Below are 27,058 nucleotides of genomic sequence, written 5' to 3' on the forward strand. Positions count from 1 at the left end.
AGGAGGTTTTCTATCTCTTCTGGCTCAGTATAGGTGGCTCCATTTACAATGAACTCTGCACATAATTGTATATTGCCTTTGAGGTTGTGGACATAGCAAAAGAATGCTTTGTGGTTGTCCTTGGCCTGGGAGACCAAACTTACCTCAAATTTGGCTTTGGTAGACTTTATCTGTCCTCTGATTTGTTTGTTTAGTTTGACAAGAGTGATTTTTATCCATCTGGGTACTGCACCCCCTAATTTTTGACAGGATTTTCTTCTTCCTGTTATACATGCAATTGATTTTGTGATTCCACCAAAGTGGCTTGTTTTTTGAGTTAGTTCTGTACTTCTTCCTGCTGGGTACAGCTGCCTCTATGCAGCTATTAACATGCTTGTACAGGGTTTCTGTGAACAGTTCTGCACGAACTGTTCTCGAGGTTTATAGATCCTTGAAATTTGTCAGGTTATCAGTTAATAGCATGAGGTTAATCTTAGAATTGTTCCTGCATATTCCTGGTTGAGCTGGGGTCCAGGTTTTATTTTTACTTCAAAAGAGACCATTTTGTGGTCTAACCTTTCCAGGGAAGGCATTACAGTGGGGGTTGTGCAGCACTCCCCCATATTAGTGAGTACCAGATCCAGTATGGCTGCACCCCTAGTTGGTGTATTGACTATCTGGTCCAGGGAGTTTGTGTTTACAAAATCCAGGAATCTCTGTTCATGTACGTTTGATGTCGCATAGGATTCCCAGTTAATAGTGGGGTAATTGAAGTCACCTGTAAATATAGTATTGGTTTGGATGGTTAGTGTTTCTAATAAGTTTAAATACATGGTATGGGTTCCTGGATCATACAGGGGGACCTATAGCTTGCAAAGAAGTGGTACTGGACTTTATCTATGGTGTTTTGACCATGGAGCAGCTCAAGTACATTGTCCTGTTTGACCAGCCTTGAAGTACATTTTTTTTTATGTAAACAGAGACACCTCCACCTTTAGTCCCTGCCTGTGAAATAGCTGGTCTAAATATGTGGAAGGCATTATAACCTTGCAATGTTGGTGTGCTCTCCGAGGCTTTAAACCACGTCTCAGAGACAGCACAGACATCAGCATTCTCTAGGGTAAAGCAAGGTTATCAGAAGACTGAGTGCCACTTTTATCTTGGTCAAATAATTTGTGTTAGTTTATCTGCATTCACATGCATCCTACCTTTACATGTTTACTTCCTGCACTTGTACTATTTTCATTTATTTCATTTAGTTGTTACTATCTAACGTTTTTCAGAAAATGTCTCCAAGCTTCTGACTGTTTTTGGCTATTTTCACTCACTATATATTAATGGCTGTGTGACTCCAAAATATTTTCACATTGCCTCTTGACATTTTCAGTAAATGCTACTGAGATAATTATATAATATTAGTGTAGAAGCAGTAAATTTTATTTTTATAAAAGAAAATTGTATTTTAGTTTTACACAAGTTCAAATATTAATATAAATAAAACACTATTGTTCTTTTTATTTTGTGTTTAATATTTTGTCTATTCTTCAGTTTGTGTTTAAAATCTAGTATCCCACAATTCTATTGAAGTGGGTGGGGTTACATAATTATGTATGCACATTTTATGTTAATCAGCATACTGATTTTTGGCCATCTCTACCTTTCATAGACCTTTGCCCAGATTTTTTATGTTTCCATGTTGAGAGGTATGGGGGACAATGAACCAGAAATGGGGACATATTTGACATATTTGTGCTTTAGAAATATGCTAGAATAACCAGGGGAATACTGAAATTGAAACTGAAAATGTATGTAATTATTGAGTCAAATCAGTCCTGAGATCATCCCAGTGATATGGCGGAAAACCACTAATTTGATAAGGAACACACCAAAAGCTATAAAGGGAAAATCTGGAGAGTTGAGAGGTATGATTGTTAAGTATATGATCCAAAGACAGTACAAGACAGTGTATCTACAGTGCAGATTATTGTGAAATCCCATTTCTGGAATTCTGTACTGAAGTTGTGTAAATGATCTGTAAGGGTACAAGGACTGCCATGTACAATAAACACTCAGGGGAAGTGTGTGTATTGAATTTGAGGACACAGATGAATTGTAGGAATGAACACAGGGAAAGAGGACAGGTGAAACAACCTAATGTACAGTAGATGAGGGCATGCCAATGGAAGACTGTTGCAGCAGCAACACCAATCACATATCAGTGTGGTACAGTATGGACTGCGCAGTGAAAATGTGTATTATGTGACTGTCACCCAAGGTGACATAACAATAGGGGAGGATGCTTGTGCAAGATAAGCATCCATACATGAACAATGCAGACAACATCTATCAGGGATGTTATATACAATTGGGGTAGGGTGCATTCTGTGAAGCTGTGCAAACTGATTTGCCTGAATATGAGTGTAATCTCAGCACAGGTCACCAGCAGGTTTGACACAGGTAAAGGGTCATGGACAACATTAGAAGAATTATGCACAATCATGGAAAATATCAGAATAATACCACCAGTCATCCCATGTCTCTGACATAACGTGTATGATTTAGATTGATCCAAGATGATTCTGCTCAAAGACACAAGTACAACTATTATGATGAATCCAGACTCTATGAGGGTAGTAACGCACACTGTCCTGGCACTGTAACATCTGCTGGAGGTGTTAGAAAGGACACTGCTATGCCTGTATGCAACATTATGAGCAATACAGGCTAGTTGACTGGTGAACATGGTATATATATATATATATATATATATATATATATATATATATATATATATATATAAACACTTTAGAATCTTGAACTTTTGAAAACTCGAACATCATATAGACGAGACCATATGATCGAGTTTTCATAATCTTGAAATTCTAAAGTGTTAAAAAAAGTAATTTAATTAAATATAACATTTCTGCAGGGGGGCACTCTCCCTACTTAAATATACCATCTCCGTGATCGCACTATAGTGAGGAAATGGGAAATCTCCCGTTCTGCACTTCTGCATAAAGCGCAGAATGGGATATTTCCATTTTCCCCACTGTAGAGCGATCTTGGAAGTGGTATATTTAAGTAGGGGGGGTGTGTGGGGGGTGCATGGGGGCAGAAACTATGTCTTTGACTTTTTTTTATTTCACTTCGGAATTTCGAGTTTCTGAAAACTCAACCATACGGTCTCGACCATATGAAGTTCAAGTTTTCATAAATTTGAGATTCTGAAGTGAATATATATATATATATATATATATAAAAACACAATCCACACTGTCATGAATGTTACCCATGCCACTAATGTTTTCAAACACCTATATGCATGTACTGTGTACATCAACACAACAGGTAGCACACTGCATCTGGTGTTACAACTTGATGGGGGTTCTGCACCATCAGACAGTAATGTTTATGCCACAGAAAGAATACCTAGGTATGGCCAATACAATGTGTGACAGCTCACTGTGGCAACGGAGATACACTTCAGTTACACATCACTGGAAGATGTGTAGGGAGGTACATGAAGAAGGGTGCATCGTTCTCAGTTACTGGTGTGATGAAGGCTGTGAACTATAGAGGTATTATGGCTTGTGATGTGGATGTCCTTCACATACTCAGTAGTTGTGTTACAAACAAGAGTGTAGTCAGCATTGTGGCCACATGCTGGTGGACGTTCTACATACCATCTACCCCAGGACACAGGTCACATACCTATTGGTCTGATTATAGGGTGTGATGTCTACATTATACTTGGGTTGTGTGCCTCTTTATCTGATGTCTGCCCATGTTTTTGTGTCATTGCAGGTGTTGTCATAGCTCTGGCAGCAATCTTTGGTGTATGTTGATACTGTCTGTATTACACCAACATCATAGTTGGAGTAAATGATTGCTCACAATCTGTAGCCCATCAGACAGCTGTTTGGACACAGGATGTGTATGTCATTCAATGATTACACCACTGTTGCATGGACCTGATCACTGGACCTGAGATATAGTTCACTTCACACATTTCAACATATTTACACACAACATATGTGATACAGTGGTCTCCCCACTTGATGATAAAGTGTTTATGGCCACATCTGACAGTGTTGAGTGAATAACGTACTGTAGATTTGTGTTAAATGCCTTGGGCATGTCATGTTCAAAAAGATGATAGTGTTGTCATTATGCATGCCCTCAATGTCCTCTTTGAGGACATCTAACAGATGTAACAGACATGATGGAGCATTAACAACTCACACAGCAATGTTGCACACAGTCAGGTTATTACTAGTGTCCATTTAGAAAAGATCCATGATGACATGTTGATCTACCTCACAGATGAGGAGAGTCAGCATGTGTCTGTACATGCATGCATTGGGTGTTGTCCCCCCAACTCAGATGGATGCATGTTGATGTACACCCTTCTACAGGAACATAGTCTGCATGGAGGGTGTGTTGAAGTGTGTATTGAACCACATCAGGAACATGTTATGTGCTGAGTCACACAATATACGGTCCGTGATGTTGTTACAGCCCACTGGTTCTGTGTGATAGGCCTGGATGAAGGTAGGACAGTGCATACTGTCTATTCTAATAGATCCCTGGAGCAAGTTATTATTGTCCCATTTGATATCCAGATGTCCAGCATTTCCAGTAGGCCAGGGTCTGAGACTGCTCTGTAGGCTAGGCATAGGTCACTTCTCAGCAGCTTGCATGATACTGAGAAGAGTGACAGGTCTTTCAGTCTTTCCATGTATGTCATGTTTTGGAGGCCCTGGATTCTCCAGGTCATGACCCTCTGTGTTTTCTCCAGTTGCTGCAGGTATCTGGTGAGGTACAGACAGAAGGGATCATTGTACTCATTTAGTGGTCTGATAAAGGTCAACTACGGAGGCGCTGTGACCTCCCTGGTCTTGGATATTATGCCCTAATTTATGAGGTGCATGATGTAGAATGTGTGTCTCACCACTATGCACATATTGACTGGAGTGTAGACTGCTATCAACATGTGGTCACAAGTCTTGCAGCACAGTGTTTGAGCTTAGAGGGGTACTACGAAAAAAAGGGAAAATAGAACAACTTAACAGTTTCAAGTATCTGGGTGGGGTGCTTGAGGAGAAGGGTAGTACAAATAAGGAAATCAAATGTAGAATCAGAGAAGTTGCAGCCAACTGGCAAAGGCTGTCAGGGGTAGAGTGTGACTGAAGAATGCCAAAGAAGCTAAAAACTAACATATACTAAAAAATGATGCAGTGACACTACTGTATGATGCAGAAACCAAAGCAGTGAAGGCAGAGCTATTGAGAATGTCAGAGGTGATGGAGATGAAGTGTCTGAGATGGGTGGTAGGATGCAGACTGTGGGACAGATGAAGAGATGAGAACATCAGAGCAGAAGCCCAAACTTCTCCAATTGCAGAGAAGGTCGAAGAGAGCATATTATGTGGTTCAGGCACACATGCAGGAAAACAGAAGATAATTTGGTGAAGAAGATTTGGGACAAACAGGAAGAACGCAAGAGGAAATGTGACAGAAGACCTGTGACAGTGAAGCATGACTATTGAAGAAATTAGGCTATTGGCACTGAATTAAGAGAAAGAGCAACAGTTAAAACAACACCCCAATCCCATGTAGAAAATGGGAAAAAGGGGGTTGATGACGATGGTGATGATTCCACTTTCCTCACAACCACTCACATATAGGCCTATCTAAACACACACACACCACATATATATATAATTGCTCTTCTCTTGTATTGCTTCATTTCAAATCAAGCAAGTTCACTGTCATTTTTTTGATTTTTACAGGGTTTCTTTACAAAACGTATTTTTCTTATTGTCTCAAAAATAGAATCAAAACTTCACTATTGCACTTAATGACTGTTGTAATGTGAATCATTCATGTGTCAGCTTACAAGGGATGGCATCAATATTACTGCAATCAGTCTAATACTATAAATAATGTAGTGTGCTGTGCTGTCATTGCAGAGAATAATTATAACATCTGTAGTGGGCAAAGTTAATCTAGTGGCACACATTTAGTGAACCATGTTATTCTGCAGTGCTCTGCTTAAATCTAGCACTGAACATGTGAAGCATCATAAAAGTATACGTACCCCTTGCGAGTGCAGATAATCCACAGTTTTGGTTATCATACAGAGGACAGCACTCGCCTCTCGTTCAGAAAAATACTTTTGCAGGAGGATTCTGTCCAATAGCTCTCCTCCCCTCATGAGTTCAGTCACTAGGAACACATACTTTCCATCATCATAGACCTGCAGAGATAACGTACACAGCAATTTTGAGTCATCCAATTATTACTGTCTTATACTTTGGTTAGTTAACATGAAGGATATCTGACACTGGTTCTGGTACATACACAGACTTCTGCACAGCAAAACTGAGCCTGGATTCGCATAATACATCTGCACTAAACTCCTACAGATATTTTGTGTACAAGGCTGCTTTTATAGTAAAGTATGGCAATTTGCCTGAAATTGTAACAGACAGACTATGGTTACAGCTTGACTTACACCAAACATTTGGTAGTGGAACATCCGAGTCATCACCACTGAACATGTCTGACTATTTCTCGTATCTCAGTCTTCATACAGCAGGAGAACTGATTAATACATGTGGGAACTGATAACTTCACACATTTTTAAATGCAGTTGAGATATGTCACACATTTACTGTGCAGATTACAATTATATAAAATATAAGAACTGATAAAAATTAGACTGCTGTCATTCCAAATGCCATATTTTGCCTGTAAAAGTGGAACATATATGTATCCGTAGATTAGCCTCATGTTACACTGACTATGCTTATGGAAAAATGGTTTGTTTCTCAAAAATAAAATATTAAGTATTCTGCATGCACATTTCTATTTTTAAAAGTAATTTAATAGCACAGCATTCAGACAAATCATTTTGAAATGAGAGTTTAATAAAGTCCATTTTCAGTACAGAGTAAATAAATCTGGAGTGCAGGTGCACTTCTATGACCTTATGTATTAGTGTTTGTATTTTTCAGGTCAGTTTAGGGGATATTTGTATGGTCTACTTTTTCCCATCCATTCATACTAGGTTTTGTCACATGTTCATGAAAAAAACATTGTATAGCTTGATATACAGCAAATAAGATTTACAGAGAGTGTGGAGTCAGTTTCTAAGCTTCAACATTCAGAATTTGAAGTATGGGATGAAGGGCCCTAAAGCATGCTATGCATGTGTGTAGGTACTGTAGCAGTCCCCAAACTCCCCCTGATAACCATGATAATAAAACCCGCTTGCTTCCTTCCCCACATAACATACTGCCTTCATGACTGCCAGCAGTTTTAGCCACAGGAGGCTATGAGATGTATGCATTCAGCCCAAGATCAGACTATTTATTTATTTACATATTATTTATTTACTAACATGAGTTTATCAGCATCTAGATTTAGTATTCCATAAGATTATTCTACACCTTTTCTGAGCATATGAAGATCAGTGGATAGCTAGTCCTAAATTGTTTAGTATGTTCATTGTATTGACAAATTCACAGTCTGGTGGGTCAGTTTGTTTTTAACCTTACCTTGAAAAATGTCCACAATTAAAATTGATGTCAGTATGCTTTAGTGGGCCAGACAATTTTTTGGACCAGGCTGGATCAACATCAACAGTGAGCATCACCTACAGTCAGTATTTACACCACAAGGTGGTTAGCCTTGCTGCGACGAATTGATGTAGCAGACAATGGGATTATGCACTCACTAGCTAAAACAGAATAAGGATGACTAGATTGCACATATGCAGAACTGTGGGTTCTCATCTTCTTGAGGAAGGAATAGTTCCTCATTTTGCACTGTCCTTTTTATAATACAGCTTACAACAGACAAGCAGTAGTGCAATATTCTTATAATAAATTTCCAAATGGTTCACTATGCACACATCAACAATAAAGCAAAATCTATACACTTACCTTATTTCTCCTCACGTTTATACTATCTCACCTTTCAGTCATTATTGTAGCTATGTTCTTTTTCCACTCTCTCTATAATTTTATCATATTCTATTACCATGTCCTCTTCATACTTGTATTTCCTCAAAATACCATTATGAAGTTGAGCTTAAATGTTTAATTGTATTATATTGTATTATAGTTGCTGTATAATTTCTGTGACTTAGTTCCTTACATCTTATTTTTGTTACCTTACTATACTATTCTTGTACTGTATTTTTGTTACCTTACTATACTATTCTTTGTACTGTATTTTTGTTACCTTACTATACTATTCTTTGTACTGTATTTTTGTTACCTTACTATACTATTCTTTGTACTGTATTTTTGTTACCTTACTATACTATTCTTTGTACTGTATTTTTATTACCTTACTATACTATTATTTGTACTGTATTTTTGTTACCTTACTATACTATTCTTTGTACTGTATTTTTGTTACCTTACTATACTATTCTTTGTACTGTATTTTTGTTACCTTACTATACTATTCTTTGTACTGTATTTTTGTTACCTTACTATACTATTCTTTGTACTGTATTTTTGGAGCATTTTTCCCCAGGTTATCACTGAAAATGGGTATTAGCTCAGCTGGATTGTCCTGGATACAAGTAAGCAAAATAAATTATCAAGCAGTGCACCTCCCCATTGTGTTTGTAACTAGAGTTACTTGCATGGTAGACTGAAGATGTAGTAAGTAGATGAGTGGTAGGGTGTTCACACACAACAGAAGACCAGTGTTCTTTGACGTTAATATCAATGCCCTGGGAGGTTTAGTCTACTACTTTGGTGCCGGGGTTTGTTGGACAAAGACCCTGCATCTGTCCTGGGTTTAATTCCATTACCCTCCTTGTGCTTGCTGTGTGTCTCTAAAGAAGCTAATTAACCAGACACTGTCCCCTGCTGGTTACCCATGAAAAGAAACCATGTGTCCAGCAGTTTTATGCCAGCTTCATGAACATACTTGGATTCTCCTACACTGTGTACCAAATACTAGAGTAGAAGAAACTGAGGGTAATGCTGCTCAATGCCAGAAGTCTAAATCTCAAAATGCACGCACTCGAGGCCCTTCTCAGTATGGAGAACATTGATGTCTGTGCTGTAACTGAAACCTGGTTCAAGGCTCCTGAGAGCACCCCGGCACTATTAGGTTTTACCTCATATCATGCGTTCCAGACCCAAAACCCGGACCACACCACAAAAGGAGGGGGTGTATCCATATTCATAAAGGATACTCACACCTCCAGGTTGGTGGCAACGCACAAAGCTTCGGAAACCATCCAGGTGCAACTAACCATAGGCAAAACTGCTCTACAAATTGTAGCATGCTACAGGCCACCCTCTCAAACTCAGGAACCCCACACAGCCTTCCTGAAGACACTGGAGGGTATAAATGTATCTCCAAACACCATCATATTGGGTGACTTCAACTACCCGAATATAGACTGGGAACATTACTCAAGCCCTAACTTTCTAGCCCAACGGTTCCTGGAGTTCATAAATTCAAATGCCATGGAACAGCTAGTCACTGTTCCCACGAGAGGAGAAAATATACTAGATCTCATTGTCACAAACATGGGGACAAAATGCTCCACACCGAAGTATATCCCTCATTGGTGAGATCTGATCATAAACTAATCTCACTGGAAATCCACATCCCGCCCCACCCCAAGCAAAAGACCATAGTGAAGAACTTCTCTAAAGCAAACTTCACACTACTCAAGACTGGTGTGGTATCCTTCAAGGCCCCTGAGCCAGAGGAAACCACAACCCAAGCTGCGGAAGCCCTTACAAATGCCTTCTATGAACACCTCCAGGACTGCATGGATCAGGCAATCCCAAATAAAACCAAGACTCTTTCCACAAAGGGCAAACGTCCAGTCTGGTGGACCCCAGCCATTAACAAACTTTACAATAAGAGGAGAAAGCTATTACATGATAGAACAAAATCCATAAAAGGGAAGTCACCCCTGATCATTATTAGTAAAAAATACGAGCACTCATAAAATCAACTAAGGCCAATTTTGAGAGAAAAATTGCCATGGATTCAAAGGACAATCATAAGGCCTTTTTCAGCTATGTTAGGAACCTGGGTGGAAACTCCCAGATATGCTCAGAATTAGTCCAAAATGATACAAAAATCACTGAACCCACAGACATTGCCAACATACTGGCAGACAGGTTCAGTGCAAAATTCACCCCTCTCCCCTAAAGGAGAGATAACTATCCCAGCCGAGTGTAGCCTCCCGGACATCTCAAATGCGCAGGTGAAAGCTGCTCTCTCTAAAGCTAAAACACAGCATCAATGGGACCGGATGGTGTCCCCGGCTGTGTGCTACACGAGCTAAATGAGGAATTAAACCCGCACATAAGGCAGCTGTTTAATCTCAGCCTTACCACAGGATACGTGCCCAAGGAGTGGCGACGGCAACTGTGGTCCCACTCCACAAAGGCGGTGCCTCTACGGACCCTGGTAATTACCACCCCATAAGCTTAACAAGTCTAGTCTGCAAAGCTATGGAGAGGATCATAATGGAGCTCATAAACAAAGATATAGGGGACTTGCAGACATTGGACCCGACCCAGTTTGGCTTTGTCAAGGGAAGATCATGCCTTTTGAACTTGGTTGACTTCTTCGAAACAGTCACCAAGGCCATTCATGAGGGAAAGGCAGTCCATACAGCCTACCTTGACCTTGCAAAGGCTTTCGACACAATACCCCACTCGGTATTGTAGAAAAACTTACCAGCTTAAATGTAAACCCATATATCACAAGATGGGTTGCAAACTGGCTTAAGGACAGAACCCACAGGGTTAGAGTTGCTGGCGCTGTGTCAGACTCCAAGCCGGTCACAAGTGGTGTCCCACAGGGCTCGGTCCTTGGCCCCATATTGTTTGGCATCTACTTCTCAGAAGTACAGGCCAACATGGGAGGACTTTGGCTGACAAAGTTTGCAGACGACTGCAAACTGGGCCATAGTGGAAGGTGCATCGGACACGGATATCCTTCAGAAGGGACTCACGGAAACAGATAGCTAGTGCCAGAGCCATGGCCTGAAGTTAAACGCCAGAAAATGTATAGTCATACCCTTCAGGAAAAACAAGGTAACCCCAAGCTACCATATAGGTGGCAATCCACTAAGCACAGAAGAGGTTATCAGGGACCTGGGGACCCAGGTTGACAGTGGCCTTTCTTTTGACACTCACATTGCTAAAGTGGTTAGAAAGACCTTCTACATTGCCCACCTGATCATGAAGGGATTCACATCCAGATCTAGTGAGGTCATTGTTCCCCTGTACTCTTCACTTATCAGACCAATGATCGAGTACAATGCCCCATTCGGGATGTATCTTACCCGACATCTGCAGCAATTGGAGAGACCCCAAAAGTTCCTCACCAAAAGGATAAAGGGACTCCAAAATCTGTCATATGCTGCCAGATTGAAGAAACTCCAGCTCTATTCAGTCGCATACCGTCTGCTCAGAGGTGACATGTGCCTGACATACAAGGCCATGTCCAACCCGGAATTAATGGACATGCTCCACCTCAAAAATCCAAATCCACCAAAACCACTAGAGCAAGCGACTTAAACCTTAGCACGGATATAAATAGGACGTGCTGGAGGGATAGATTTATCACTCAGAGACTCCCTATGCTGTGGAATAAAATCCCGGTCCATGTGAGGCAGAGCACCTCGCTGACTCTGTTCAAGAGAAATCTAGACCTGTGGATGGGAGATCGTAGGTTTACCCCAGGAATCATCTCTGTGTCACTGCTGGACAGAGGCACAACAAACTAATGGGCACAGTATTTTTTCATATAAGGGGTGGCGTAAGCCACAATAATTTGGGCTAGGCTTATAAATGCCTTAGGGCAGATAGCCTAGTATAAACCTATGAACCTATGAACCTATGAACTAAGGCCACTGGCAGTGCAAGTGGTAAAACACTGCTTGCAGCATGCAGAGAAACAGAGCTTACATATCAGGAGGCCAAATGAAAGCAAGATACGTAGAGGAGCAAACTGTCTGCTGCCATCCTATCACCACATGTGCTGTGATACTGTAATGGATTTGTCAGAATGTCACACACAGTGCTAGTGCAATATAAAAGGGATATCTGTAGCTTTATGAATTATTACCAAGAAAGTGGTCTAGTCTGCTTGCTGCCCTATATATTCACTAGTATTGGGAGCATGTCTATTCCTGGGATGTAAACTGACCTTAGTAATGTTTTTTTTTTTCTTTTCCTACCTGCCAATTATCAGCTCTCCAATGGGTCTTGAACCCATTCTTTCCCTGAACAGTCCTGACCATTTATTGTAGCATGAGAGCTGACAAGAGGGAGCCATCATCTGGGTAGGCATAGAGGTTTCTTGTACATAATGCCTCCTTAGAACATCATCTGTACTTCAGAGACAGGAATGTCCTTGCTGCGACTTTCTGTGGGTTGGACTTCACCCACACCAGACCAGGTCTACCTATATTTGCCCAAGAGAATGAACCGATGCATCCCTGCCCCACAGCTGTATCATTACAGCTAATGAGTACACCCACATCACCACAGAAACTGTAGTGCCGCTCAGTAGTGCATGTGTGCTTCAGCTCATACACAGTAGAGATTAGCGGCATCAGTTTAATGAAGCTGAACACAAATCACTAATCATGATATTGCATACCAGGTGCCTGCCTGTGCTGGTACTGCAGTAATGTGCCTGCTCCTTCTAAGCAGGATCAGTGAACAAGCATTGGGTGCTCACCCCCCCCCCAGTTCCCCAACTCTTTCAGTGCAGAGAAACAGATAGTGTATTTGCAAAGGCTAATTGCTCAAGTCAGTAGGGTCAATAATGTTTTGATACCTACAGAAAGAAACTGTCTTATATCCTAGGCTTATAAAGGATTCACTACTGCAACAAGAATAGCTAGAACTCAGCAAAGCTTTTCATACAGATGCAGTTGCAGAACTTCAAAGTGTATTTCTATTTTTGGAGTAACCATTACCATCTATTAAGTCACACTCCAACACAGAAGTAATTTTGCCTGAATGAGATTGTTCAGTTACACTGCATCTCCTTTTCTTAACAAACAAAACGCAGTACACCAGAACTGCAGGTGCCCTGGGCACAAGATCTCTGAGGGTGCAATCACATGATCACCAAGTGAAGTGGAGTACCGGCAGCAATTGAATTAGTACTGATCAATGCTGGCATTCATTCATTTCAACCATTTAGAGACTCTTCAGGACATGTGGGTATTTAAATGGTTTGAATGAGGGCATGAGAGCACAACTGGCATGTGTGAAGAGCTGAAAGAACTTTTTTCAACTTTGGATGGAGAGCAGCCCTTTTTATTTGCTTTTTTGGCTTGTCAACTTTATGCTGAAGGGCCGCCAGTCTGGGGGGCAGTCCAAAGGTACCAATCAACCTATCAACTACTCTGTATTTTACAGTTTTTGGCTTTTGCTTACATAATTATCTCTCAAACTTACATTTTTCATACAAATATTTTGAATTTTACTGAGTCAGGGTACTTTCTTCCCCTTCATATTGTCATTCAATTAAAACAGTATGACTTGTACATCAATTTTCTTTGCTTGAAACACATAGAAAATACAGCTGTACTGTACTGATAAACAAGAAAATTGGTATACACAAGTACTTCATTTATATAAAATGAAATAATACTTTATATTACCTCTGCAAATTAAGTGATTTTGGTTTGCTCACAACTCTACCATGTTACAGACAGGACCTAGCAATTTCAAAACTGAACAGGTTAGAGATAATGATTGTACAACCTTTGCCATTATTTATGAGCTCCATCATAATTTGCTCCATTGCTTTGCATATAATACTGATAGGTATGAATTTCCCTGGGTTAGTGGTGGGTTTGCCTTGTGTAGGGGTACACTTTGGGCATTATCCAGTCTTCAGGCACATATCTTATGGAGAGGCTAAGGAGAAAGAGGTTGCTGAGGGGGTAAGTCAGGCTATGTTTAATGCTAACTAGGAGATGTCAGGTAAATTGTCTAGCTCCATGACATTTATACATTTAGTTTTGACAGGGCATTTTGGACCAGTTATGGGGTAACTTTGGGGACAGCAGGGACACATTTGTGTTAAAATGGAGGAGAAAGTAGGATGAAGTTAAATATAAATTGACCTTTAGAGATAAATTTGTCTATGAATATATTAGTGATGTCTGTTATTTCTAAAAAGGTGGCAACATTTGAGATGAGTTCATTACTGAGTCCTAAGAGATTCCTAAAATAGTTAAAGAAGGCTCTATGATTATCTTCGGTAGAAGTAGAAATATTCAGGTCATACTTTGCTTTCCACAATTTGACCTTATACTTAAGCACCTTACAGACCTTTCTGAGTTACTGCTATAAGAAGGGAATTTAAGTTTATCCCTTGATATGGCTGTGATAGCTGTAATATTAGTAAGGACAAGGTGAAGGATATGTATGCCCTTCGTGAGGGAGGTAGGGTGTTATCTGATCTGAATTGGAGTTAAAGTCAGGAAAGAAGTTTCATGTTTGTTACTTGTGACATATGCTTGCCAATTAATAGCTGGGCAGCTCAGGTTGCCTGGGGTAATTGAGATTGGTTTAATGACTAGGCTCCCAAGTTGATTAGCTAGGTATTGTGGGGACAGAGTTCTATAATTTGCAGTGATATGGTAATTTTATTTATTTAGTGACACTAACTTATCGTGCTGGATTTGTCATGAGGAGATAGTGTTTCAGATGAATATGGATACTTGTCCACCATTACTAGAAGGTCTGAACTAGTTAGAGGTTCTAAACTCAGGTAAAAAGGGTGTGTTTTTGCAATACTGGAATCAAGTTTCAGTGACTGCACAGGTATTTATGTCAAGGTCAGGTATTTCCTTTTCTGGAATCCTAGCATTCAGCAGTACCAAATTTAAAGAGGCCTGGTCTGAATATACCAAACTGGAAAAGCTAGATGACTGACTTTACCTAACAGAAGCTAAGGAGTAGAAAGTGTGTTAACCCAACAGATAAAGCTCTGGGGGAAAGGTGCAGGTCATCCCTGAAAAAGCTGGCGGCACTTGCTGTGGCTGATTGTTTACTGCCTGCTATATCACAGTCTTGGTGTGACTGTAACATACACCTTGCTGTATTACTTATTTTGTGGTCTGTATTGTTACTGGGGCCATGCAGCCTAGTATAAATGCCTCAACTACTGTGTTGTAGCAACATGCTTATGGTGCATAATATCTCATGTAACATTTTACCTACTATGTTATCTATCTGGCATAATTTGGGGATTGTTTGTCTGTTGCATTAAGCACCACCTGAAGTGTTGGAGACAGTTATACTCACAGTACTTGGAGTATTGTATGGTGGCATCCATGCTTGCTGCCCAGTCGTACACTAATAACTGGTACTGCATTACTGCCAGTTTACTGTGCTATGGAATCTAAGCCCACTCTTCAATTGATCACTGTGGAATTTGTTGTTCTATGCTGCGAGTGAGCTGTGCTGGGTGGTACTGCATTGAGCTACATTGAGTAGTATTGTATTTTATAGTATCATATTGTACTGTATTATTCTGTAGTGTACCGAAGATGCAACATGTTGCACTGTCCTGTGGCTGTTTTCCCTGTCACACTGTGTTTCATGCAGCTACTGTATTATGGTATACTATAGAGAGTGGCACTGTTTTTCACTATTAATCCTGCTTTATCGTCCCTTTATGTATCATACAGCTCTTCTTCCCTCCTACATAAACCCAAGGTCACCATATTTAACAACAGCCTTTAAGGATGCCACTTGACATCTCTTAATTGACCATAGGCGCCAGCTTTATTGCACTAGACACCTTAAGGCAGTTTATAAACTGTTACATGCTCAGTGACAATCATCTGCTGTTATCAAAGAAAGAGTCCACATGTGGGAGGTGCAAACAATTATTACAAATGGAGGCAAGACTTACACATACTGGGTATCAGTACCCATACTAACTCCATCCCTATATCCTGTAAGACAAACATAAAGCCTTCCTGTGCTGAGGTACTCCAAAAGTCACTTCCAGACCCACAAAGACATCTAATGCACAGCACTGTAGATGCATGCACTGCAGCCAAACCTTAGGAAAACATTTACACCCATTCTATACCACATACAGCATATTTCACCACCACATACAAGAGTCACCAGGTTAGCCTGACCAAGCCCTTCAGGTTACAAGAGCAGTTCAATCACCATGGTGATATATTTGCTATTGATGATTCCACAGTTCAGCACACTCATGCACCACTCCCAAGGCTGACTGAAGACATATTAACAGTCACCTGCCCCTCAGGTGCCAGAATCTACCATATCTCCAAGGCACTCAAATCCTTTTATCACAAGAATGAATATGATATGATCCTTGTCAATGTGGTTGCAAATGACTTGAGGTGCACCCCCTCAGACTACATGAATACAGATATCTGCTGCTAATACTCGAATGGCCATATCACTGAATTTTGTTTTCGTAAGATGAAAATCACGAAAAAGTAATAACTGAATGGCAATTATTTCCCTGTGCAAATAAATACTTGCCCAAACTTCAACAAAACATACACCGGAGTAAATAAATCCTACCTAGGTGGGGGGGGGGGGGGGTCTTAACTATATATACCAAGACCGGGATTGCACTACAGTGTAGAAAAGGGCATGTTGGGTAAATGTGCACTTGCCCTGAGAAAAATTCACCATTCGGGTATTTTGTTTTCATGATTTTCATCTTGCAAAACAAAATTCGATGATATGGCCATTCGAGTATTAAAAGGGGATCCGAATAGAGACATATTGGAGCTCTCTGAGTACATCTCTAAGGCTGGAGTGAAACTGGTCTCTGGCAGTATCCTACCATTACTCAGCGTAATGCCAAAACATAAGTAAAAAGATGACTGACTTTAATAATTAGTTGTTATTGGTGTCATTCTGAGGCAAACTAATGTGTATCAGCATAAAGGGAGATGGAAGACAGGATAACCTCTTTTATCACAGAGAGCCTGCACATATATAATCAGGAATTTCTCTTACTAATGAAGATTTTCTTTACCCATGTAGTGACTTTTAAGCACTGACAGTATCCTCAGGTTAACAGCTTAGTGAATACAAATTCTAGTCTGGCAAATAGCATAGATGTGCTCAGTGCTATGAGCCAAAATAAGAAAATGCTTTTTTCAAACACATTTCTGTAAAAAACATGGGCATTTGTGTTGTCAGTAAAATCTGGTTCCAGGACAGCACTCCCTACTTACTTAACTTCTCTGACTACCACTCATTTAGGCCCACAGGTGTGGACAGCAATACTGAAGGTGAATGAGTGCCTTTCATCTTAAAAACCAACACCTTTAGACTTATTGACCAAGACAATAACCTTTAACTCCTTCATATCCTAATATCAGTAAACAAAAACTCATACCACATCCTGGCCAGCTACAGAATCCCATCCCTGACACCCACAAATCGTGAAACATATTTTAATAAACCAGATTCTCTCCCTATAAACCCAAATACCATCAATTTATGGTACTTTAACTACATCCACATAGTTTGATACACATACAACTCTACAAACATATATATGCAACACTTCTTTGACGTTATCATTGCAAGTTCCTTCAATCAGATCACATCATCACTATACAGTCCAGGTCAACAACAACAACCCAACATTCTTTACAGAATTGCTCAAGGCCAATCTCTTTGCTGTCAATGAGGGTTTGAGATGCTTCAGTAGTCCCCCACCTTGCTGACACTAAAGAAAACACCACCACATGTGCCCAATCTACTCCCACCTCAAATATTGCATAGGGGTTCAAGTATCTCTTAACCACAAATACAGCACCAAGTTAAGCAACAGCCCTGTCTGATATAACTCTAGTATAAACACACTCTGCAATAAAGCTCTTACCCTAAAGAATAGAATAAGGTTTAAGTGAGTTAAAATCATCTCAAAAGGGTGAAAAAGCACTCTGGAGCAACATCAAGTCCTGCCGAGCTAATTATTGCAATGTCAGCAAAGGACAGCCACGAGACATTCTATAGTTATGTATAGAACTTCAGAAACAGTACCTGGCATTGTATTGAACTTATTTCTAATGGCATCAGTCACTTAAATCCTACCCTGAAGATACAGTATATATCTGTACAGATAAATTCTGCACCGGCTTTTCCCCTCTGTCACCCCACACCTCCCAGTACAAAGTATCCATTCCGTACTGCTACACTTACCACTGTACATACCCTAAAAGGGCTCTCCAAGACCAAAACTACTAGCTAGATTTGTCAAGATAACATAATGGGGTATTTCCTGGTCAGTATGAAATGACATCTATCAGATATCCTCCTTAAACTTTTCAACCACACCATTTCAACTAGGCATGTGTCAGGAGCCTGCAGAACAACTACACTAATTCCCCTATACAAAGGAGGTCCCCACTAGAGTTTCTAGTAGTTCCCCTATACTTAGTGATAGCTGCAAAAAAAGATGTGGAAGGAGGTGGAGCCAGGGAATGAGTGAGAACTATTAGGCAGTATATATCATACCAGCCATGGGAAAACAATCATTTGTCAATGCAGAATATTGTCTTCCACTAGAACTTGTAACTGAACTGTATAAGTACCAGTCAAAGTATGGTTAACAGCATAGCTTTGAGAACCAGCACAATTAATGCCACACACATGCAGATATATAAAAACCTGGATCCAGGATAACGAATTAATACACACAGGCAGATACATAAAAAACTTGGATCCAGGATATATAATTTATACCACACACAGGCAAAGATATATAAACTTAGTCCAGGATATGCAGTTAATACCAAACACAGGCAGACATATAAAAACTTGGTCCAGGATATACAATTAGTACCACACACAGGCAGATATATTAAAAATTTGGTCCAGGATAAACAGTACCACGCACAGGCAGATATATAAAAAAACTTGGATCCAGGATAAGATAACTATATTGTCAGTCACCCATTAGCTTTGTATAACATAACATTTTCACTGCATTGAAAGATTAGAATCTTAGTTTCTGGTTGCCAGCTGCCAGGTACCTTCTTATGCTGTTAACTATGCATCTTTTACAGATCTAGGACAACTCATTGTAACCATGCTCACTGTGGATCACAGTCTTGAAAAGTACATCCCACAGGTGGTAGGATGCAAGCATTTTCACAGGGTCAGTGTGAAACTTAACATACACTTGGTTTCTGTTCTTGGTATCTAGGGCTACGAGGACATGTTTGGTCATATTTGGAAGGACAGCAGCATCAGTATGCTATGCCTTGGCATCTCTATGTCTCCAAGATAATTCCACGGTCACTCCTGCCACCAGTCTGACATTTTTAAAGCCCTGTGACTCTATATCTGTTAAATCAGTTTACAGACCTTCTACCTCAAACACTACTGATCACTTAAGGTTACATGACTCTTATAATCATTGCTGAACTGTGATAATTTATAAATGAATGGTGTGTTATTTATGTTTTTTGTGATTGTTGACAATAGGTTGAACTGGTCAGAACCCATTTACAGTGGATGATTATGCAAAAAATCATCACCTCTTACTACACCACAGATGACCCACGGGTGATTAGTGGCATGAGCACTAGAGGGGCCATGGGAGAAGATGAGATTGACTTGCAAAAGTGAAATACCACTTCCTTGGGAGTTTGGTTATGTGTGGAAGGAAGCATGTACCTCCTGAGGGCAGTGATTGCAAAGCTTGCAAGGCTGCTGTGGGGTAGCTGGTGGTTAAGGTATACTTCCTGGCAGGATTATAACATGGCATTAGTCTCCTTGCTGTTCTCATTGACCACAGACATGGATTGTATCAAGCCTGGAGGAGGCTAGGAGGAGTCCACTGCACCCACCCAGTAAATAAGGAAAGGAGCTGGTGACAGCTGATGGTTAGCTTCAGGGAAGTAAAAAACAGGGTTGCATCAAAAAGGGCTATTAAGAAGATTGCTTTAGTGTCCTCAGCAAATTCTGAAAGCTGAAGCTAGTCATGTCAGACGGCTATTACAGTGCCTGCTGTTCAACAAGTGCAGCAGGAACTGACTTTTCTAGTATCTGCTGGTCTTGTTGAACCGTCTGTTGCAATTATAAGCAAGGCACATGGTCAGTTTGATAACAGAGCATATGGTTGATATCTAGGGCATCTGTTTCTTTTTCATGTATCCATCTGGCAACTCTTCAAGAGTTTTGGAAGATTCACAGTCCAAATCCCTTTAAAATCACAGCATATTGGCCATATAGTTTACTGCCTCATTCCCTCCAGTAGAGCTCTTTTGAGTGTGTACCTTTAACTCCTAGTGGGCATGGTTTCAGCATTTAAAAATTGAAGTTATCACCTTACATTTTTAATAAATACCCATTGACAGAGGTCATATATCAATACAATTGTGTTTGCTATCATGTATGCTTCAAGATAAAATTTTCCGATACAATGTATGTAACATGGTTTTGGAATAATTTTGGAATTATTAATGCAAATATGAACAGGCAATATTTGACGCCTAGAGGAGCAGTAGGAGGTAACTGCAGAAACGCCTGGAGACGTCACTCGGCTGTAAATGTGAGGGATGATAAAACACACTTCCTGAGCCACTCCAAAGCATGTGTCTCTTTGATAGATGAATGACTGACTGGACCCTGTGGAGTAGGAGTCTTCTTTAAACCAGCCTCCACAATGCAATCCACCTCTGGTGTAAAAAATAGTTCTGTCCAGTCCTTGGCAGGTCAGAGGAGCCCAACCAGCCTCTTTGTTATGGAAGACATCATCTTATGGTTCTTCCATGTTTACATCAACAGCTGAACCAATTTGTCAGGATAGATGAAAGATTTGGGTACATGAATGGTCTGCTCTAGTGTAAGGAAGGATGGCGAGGGGGTTTCTTGAGTCCATCTTGCCTTAGTATGTGTCATTTGAAGAATCTCTTCAAACCTGGATCATCTGGTAGGGATGGTGGAGATGCTGCTACTTAATTCTCATGTACATCCAGGAAAGGTGATTCACAGAATGAGAGATAAAGAAATCTTATGCTTAGATAAGTTTGGACTACCAAAGTTGACCTCCCAGACACAGTGAGGGTGGATGGTTGTCAATAAATTCATATGTGCTTCCAAGGAAGAGGCTGTAGTCATGATTCAGGTCAGTGGGGCTACATGCAAGGAGTCTTGCATTGTTGGAGCTAGTACTGCTATTCAACTATATCTAATAGATGAAATCAGAACCAAACAAATGAAGGCTGGACTGTCCTTGACTCTGACTGCTGAAGTCCTGAATGGAGTTGATTAAGGGCTTTGATGCTGATTGTCAAAAGACTGACCTCAGAAATGGGATGGTTAGTCATGATGGGGACAGGACTAACCTCATCTCAAAGTATCAGTGACAGAGGGGAGAAGACATGGGACTATATAAATTGCATTGACAAAAATGCCTGCCACATTTTATTGTCATTAAGAAATGGAATGCCCAGACCTGATTAACCCAGCAAAGTGTAGTTTAGATGTTTTCAATTGAGCTTGGAGGCAACAGAAGAGATGATGAAAAATCAAGGTCTGGATAAAGGTACAACCTTCAGCATTTTAGACCTGGAAGAGTAAAACCCCCTGGCTTATGTTTCTTTGATGGAATGTCAAAGTCTGGCTCTGTAGGAGCCACCTCCTCTTGCTCGCTATTGGTTTTGGTGGCACAGAGACAGATGCTGAGGGAATTAGGAGTACAAGCTCTAGATGCCTCAGGAGGAGGAGGAGGCATGGCATTCACTCTTTCTAGCTGCAGGCAATAGTGCCCATCTTTGACAGCAGAAGACTTGAAAGAAGTACAATTTTCACAGAGCACAATAAAGTGTATCCCCCCAGACAGTTATGGCATTTCAGAAGTTTGCCCTATGGTGGGATTTTATCCACGCCCTTACACCTTTGAACTCTTAGTCTCTTTTTTTTCTTAGTATAGATAAAAGCAATACAGTAATGGCAATGACTCCGCCACAAAAAGGCAAAATCCACAAAAAATAACAAGGCAATATCGGGTATTAACTTATGTCGACTCCACTACAAATAAGCAAAAAGTTAAGGGCACTGAAAAAGATGAAGAAACAATAAATTCAGCTGCAAACACCTAGATGTAAACAACAACAAGAAGTAGCCTCACAAACTCAAAAAAAATGGAACATCTGTCTCTGAAAAAAAAGAAAAAAATGGAAAAATAAGCTTTTAATATGCAATAACCTGAGGTTGTCCTCTAGCAGCAAAGCAACTTCTCTTAGAGGTGACTGACAGCATGAGGGCTGAGGAGAATGAAAGGATTATGAGTAGTACAGCATTGTGGGTAAAAGAGAAGGGGCAAGGTAGTCTAGGAAAATTGTCATTCCGCAGCTAAATGTTGCTAGTGATAATCCCATCAATGATGGGGACAGAACTCAAACACTAGATGTAATTCTGTATATTCTCATAGGATGCAGAGAGAGAGAGAGAGAGAGAGAGAGAGAGAGAGAGAGAGAGAGAGAGAGAGAGAGAGATTCTGGGACTTTTTTATTGTGTACATTTATTTTCAAAGGATGCAGACTTAACACTGATACAGGTGTGAATGCAGCGTGCTGCTGAGCAGACATATAACATTTACTCATGTGGCTGCAATGCATGCAGTGTTGCTGGTATCCTCTTGGTCTCCAACAACAAGTCTGTCAGCATAGCAGTGACCGGTACCTGACACTTTCTGTCTCTGGAGGAAGTGAGCTAGCCTCTGACTATTTGATCCTGTCTATACTGGCTAGAACTCTGACATCTCTGAATGCTAGATAAACACAAAGCACTGGTATGACACATGGAAACCCAGCTTTGCAACAGCAGGTCAGCCATCAACCACACCATTATTTGTAAGAGTGTACTGTAAGATTAGACGTGGTATAAAAAGTACATCCTCATCTTTCCATAAGTAGCAAAATTCTAGAAATCCTTACTGGCATATACAGTGTCACTAGCAGACTATATAGTACTCAAATGAGTCTAACTACTCCTCAATTCAAAATTATATGTGGCAGCTTAGGATTGCGGCATAGTTGTACACTTTGTCATGTAACAGAAGAATATTGCAGTATTTTAGTGCAACACTCTGCTGTCTTATGGATCTTAAGTTGTCATGTGCTCCAACACATTACCAGTCTTTTAGTCACAGAAAGAACAGAAGGGTCCAAAGTCACAGCCAAATGTAAAACTATTATAAAATAAAGTAATATAGTATCATAATAACGTCTGGCAGTTGGCACAGAGGGTTAAGTCTATAAGCTGTAGTTCTTGTGGTGCAAGGTTTGATTCCCTCGGCCCTCATTTGCTTACTGTGTGACACTGAGTAAGTCACTTAACCAGACAGTGCTTGGGGGAAATTAGGACTTTGGTATTGGCTTCTCATTGGTCTTGGACTGCAAGCCTAGTAGCTACCTATGAACTTCAGTAACAGGAAAATAGAGCAAAAATCTTTCTGGACGAATGAGCAACATGATTAATCAGTTGTTTCACCTGTAGACATTTAGCTATGTGGGTAAAACAAAGTAAAACATAAAGCCATATTTAATGTAATATATTTATTGAAACTGTAATAAATGTGATGTATGATTAACTGCAGCACTACAGTTAGGTACAGTGAGAAGAGCTTGCTGTCAGTTCAATGTCACTTTGATCTTTATGCTGCCTAGTGGTCATTATGCTCCCTGTTAAGCCTGGAACTTGATCTGGCACTTGTAGGCCCACACTCTATTCCACTAGTCGTGCACATGCTGTTGGTGTGACGTCTATACTAGTTAAATTGATTATTTATAGGTGGCTTTTCTTGATTTTGTTATAGTATTGCAACATTTACTCATAAATTGTTACACATTTTTCATTCCACTAGATATACTTTGTAATGATGCATTCAGTGTCTACAGCATATTATTGATGGGTACGTGTTTATTATTTGCTTTCATGTCTTGTTTCATGCTTTTAAGGCACCTTTAGCATTCCCAAGAGTAAGGAATGCCACTCCGGATCACCAGAAAAAAGAAGGGTGCACGGCTGTTCTCCTTTTATCTAGGCTTGTTCTAATAGCTGTGGCATGGAGTTATGGTTGCACATCTATAGGGATATGTGAGTGCTAAAAATATATCTGGCTGGAGGATTATATCCAGCTACAGTTTTATGCCCAATGATTTATGGATCCTGAAGTTATCCTGTCGTTTTGATATTTACTGACATAGTGAGCATGCTAAATACAAATGCACTTTCCTCTACTTATCTTTGGAAACCTTAAATAACTTCAGAAGGACCACATCATCACCTACAACCTCTGCCTTAGCACTTTTCTCTAGTTCCATTTCTTCCTCTAGCAATTTAATATAGGATTTAAATAACTTCTTCATATTTTTACAATATAAATTTATATTCAGAGTTAAAAAAAAATCTCTTGCTCATGAATACCCCTCTGTCTCATCTTGCATTGATTGCTTCAACAAGTTCAATCTCTTCTACCTTCTTTGATAATTAATAAATCATCACATTTTTTACTCTGTTTTTTTTCTATCTGTTTTACTTGGCTCTCTATTGAAATGTCGGCACTCTAAATATGGAGTGCCAACAAGCCAGAAAAAAAGACTGAAAACGGGGGGACTCTTGAAAATTGCATTTCTCCTTTAAACTTCTTTTTGCAAGGAGGTGTCTCCCCTGTACCTCTATATATATATATATATATATATATATATATATATATATATATATATATGGCGGCCATGGTGGTGCAGCGGTTAGCATTGCTAACTCACAGCAAAAGTTTCTCCAGTTTGATCCTCGGCTGGGGTGCCTTCTGTGTGGAGTCTGCATGTCCTCCCTGTGGTTGCATGGGTTTCTTCCAGGTGCTCTGGTTTCCTCCCACATCCCAAAGACATGCTGTAGGATTGGACACTCTAAATTGGTCGTAGGTGTGATTGTGTTCATGTGTGCGCCTTCTGTGGAAAGTTGGGCGCTGGGCTGGCAACTTGACACTGTAAAATTACACTGCCAATCTAGAGCGGACAGGTGATCTGCTGTGGCAACCACTAACTGGGAAAAGCCAGAAGAAGGTATATATATATATATATATATATATATATATATATATATATATATATGTATATATTAATTCTTTATATTTCTTATGTATACTTTCTTCTGTCTGTGTTCCATACCTTATGACCATACATTTGTTTCTGGTCATCTGTGTTTTATCTTCTCCAAGGTGGCTATAGTTGACTATCCTGGGATTCGGGTATGAATGTTTTTACACTGTAGGGGTATTTATGATTTTATTAAGTTTTACACAACTTTCCTGCACTGATATGACACTATGCTTTCAACTTTTTTGAAAACTGTACAGAATAGTTTGATCTATTTGGACTCCCTTTCAATAGTTATGTTGTTCACTCATTTAGAAGTATTGCTATAATGGTGTTTGAAGTATAACAGTTGCAGTGTAACTCCAAACCCTTAAATATTTTTTGTAAAGGATGTCTAGCTTCATGACAATTGTTTATACTAATATTAGCTTACCCAGTGTCCTGAAACTTAGGCCCTAAAACTGCCCATGTCCATAGCAACATGTGGCCATCTGACCCATGTCTTCATTTTTCATACCCTTTCTAAGTTTAGATTATGTATGTTCTATTAGTCACCTATGTGGCACTGTGCATGCATGCAGGAAGGATAGGGGATGTTGCCATAATGCTAAGCTGGTCATCCTCCAAGACATCCCCGGCAGATAAAGAAACTAAATAACCCATATTTTTCCTTTTCTAGGCTTTGACCCCACAGTAAAACTACCTAAACTGTAGTTTCTTAAAGGAACTTTCCAGAGCTCTGAGTTCCTTCATAAGGACATGTATTTCTTTGGGTGGAGAAAAAATAACTTTTTTCCAACTTCTAGTGAATATTTGTTTTCTCATTAGCACAAACATTTGCAGCAACTTGAGCTCCAGTTTAGGTAGTTTTACTGTGGGGTCAAAGCCTAGAAAAAGTAAGGGTTATGGATAGTTTTATCTGCCAGGGATGTCTTAGGATGACCAGGCTTAGCAGAGTACCAGACTATATGTCCCAACTCCCCTTCTGCATGCGGCATGCAGTGCCAGCACATAGGTGACTATCTGGAGAACATAAGTGAAATCCTAACTGGGGTTTGAAATCTGAAGAGCCAGGACATGGTCCATCCTTGACCCCACTCTGATGGACCTTTTGCATATCTGCAAAATGAACAGCACTAGAACTACTAGATCCAAAGACTTAAATTTTGCATGCAAGATAAATAGGACATTTTGGCGGGACATCTATGTGTCTCAGAGAATTCCTATTTTTTGGAACAGGCTTCCCACCTATGTGAAGCAAAGCTTTTCCCTAACCCTAATTCAAGCATAACATAGACCAGTGGATGGGAAATCGGAACCCTGGTATGGTACCTATGTCTCTGATGGGCAGAGGCATTAGTTAAATCATGCTCTAGCTAAAATAAAGCATTAAAATAGCCGCTAAAGCACAATAACTCATGGGAGACATTTGGGTTGCATGGCCAGGCTTGTAAAGGTCCCAGTGGTTGTTAGCCTAGTATACACCTATGAACTTATGAACCTATGAAATCTTGGTATTTGTGCTAATCTATCCCAGCATTTAACTGGTAAAGTGATATTCAAGTCCCATATTTCCCATATGAGTTTAAATCCTGCTGTGTTTCCCTTTAACCATAAAGAGTTTTTTATATAATTATATACAAGTCCAAAGACATGTCTGGAGCATTTCTCCCTGGACCTCTGCTGAAAATAGGCTCTGTCCTATTTGGACTTACCCGGTCAACAAATGTTAAATAAATAAAATAAAAATAAATAAATATAAGAATATGCCCTTAAATGATACTTCTGCATCTCTAGCTTCTATCCATCACTTTATCATTTATTTATTTATTTATTGCCATTTGATGACCGGGAAAGTCAACTGGGCCATTTGGCGGCACGGGCAGAAAAGCTCCACAACATTATCTAGATACACAAATTATGAACACAG

The 27,058-nt window shown here is 40.0% G+C and overlaps 1 protein-coding gene across 2 annotated transcripts in view; it reads right to left on the minus strand.

The window, feature by feature from the left end:
- Positions 1–27,058, minus strand: part of RPS6KA2 (ribosomal protein S6 kinase A2) — a 2,145,504-nt gene that overhangs the window by 255,388 nt on the left and 1,863,058 nt on the right. For both annotated transcript variants that reach the window (XM_044069491.1, XM_044069485.1), the window contains exon 16: positions 6,079–6,237. In XM_044069491.1, coding sequence (XP_043925426.1) covers positions 6,079–6,237 — 159 coding nt within the window. The remainder of the gene's footprint in view (positions 1–6,078; positions 6,238–27,058) is intronic.

Source organism: Protopterus annectens, chromosome 1.part0 (genome assembly GCF_019279795.1).
Source record: "Protopterus annectens isolate FY-2018-M chromosome 1.part0, PAN1.0, whole genome shotgun sequence".
NCBI lineage: Eukaryota > Metazoa > Chordata > Ceratodontiformes > Protopteridae > Protopterus > Protopterus annectens.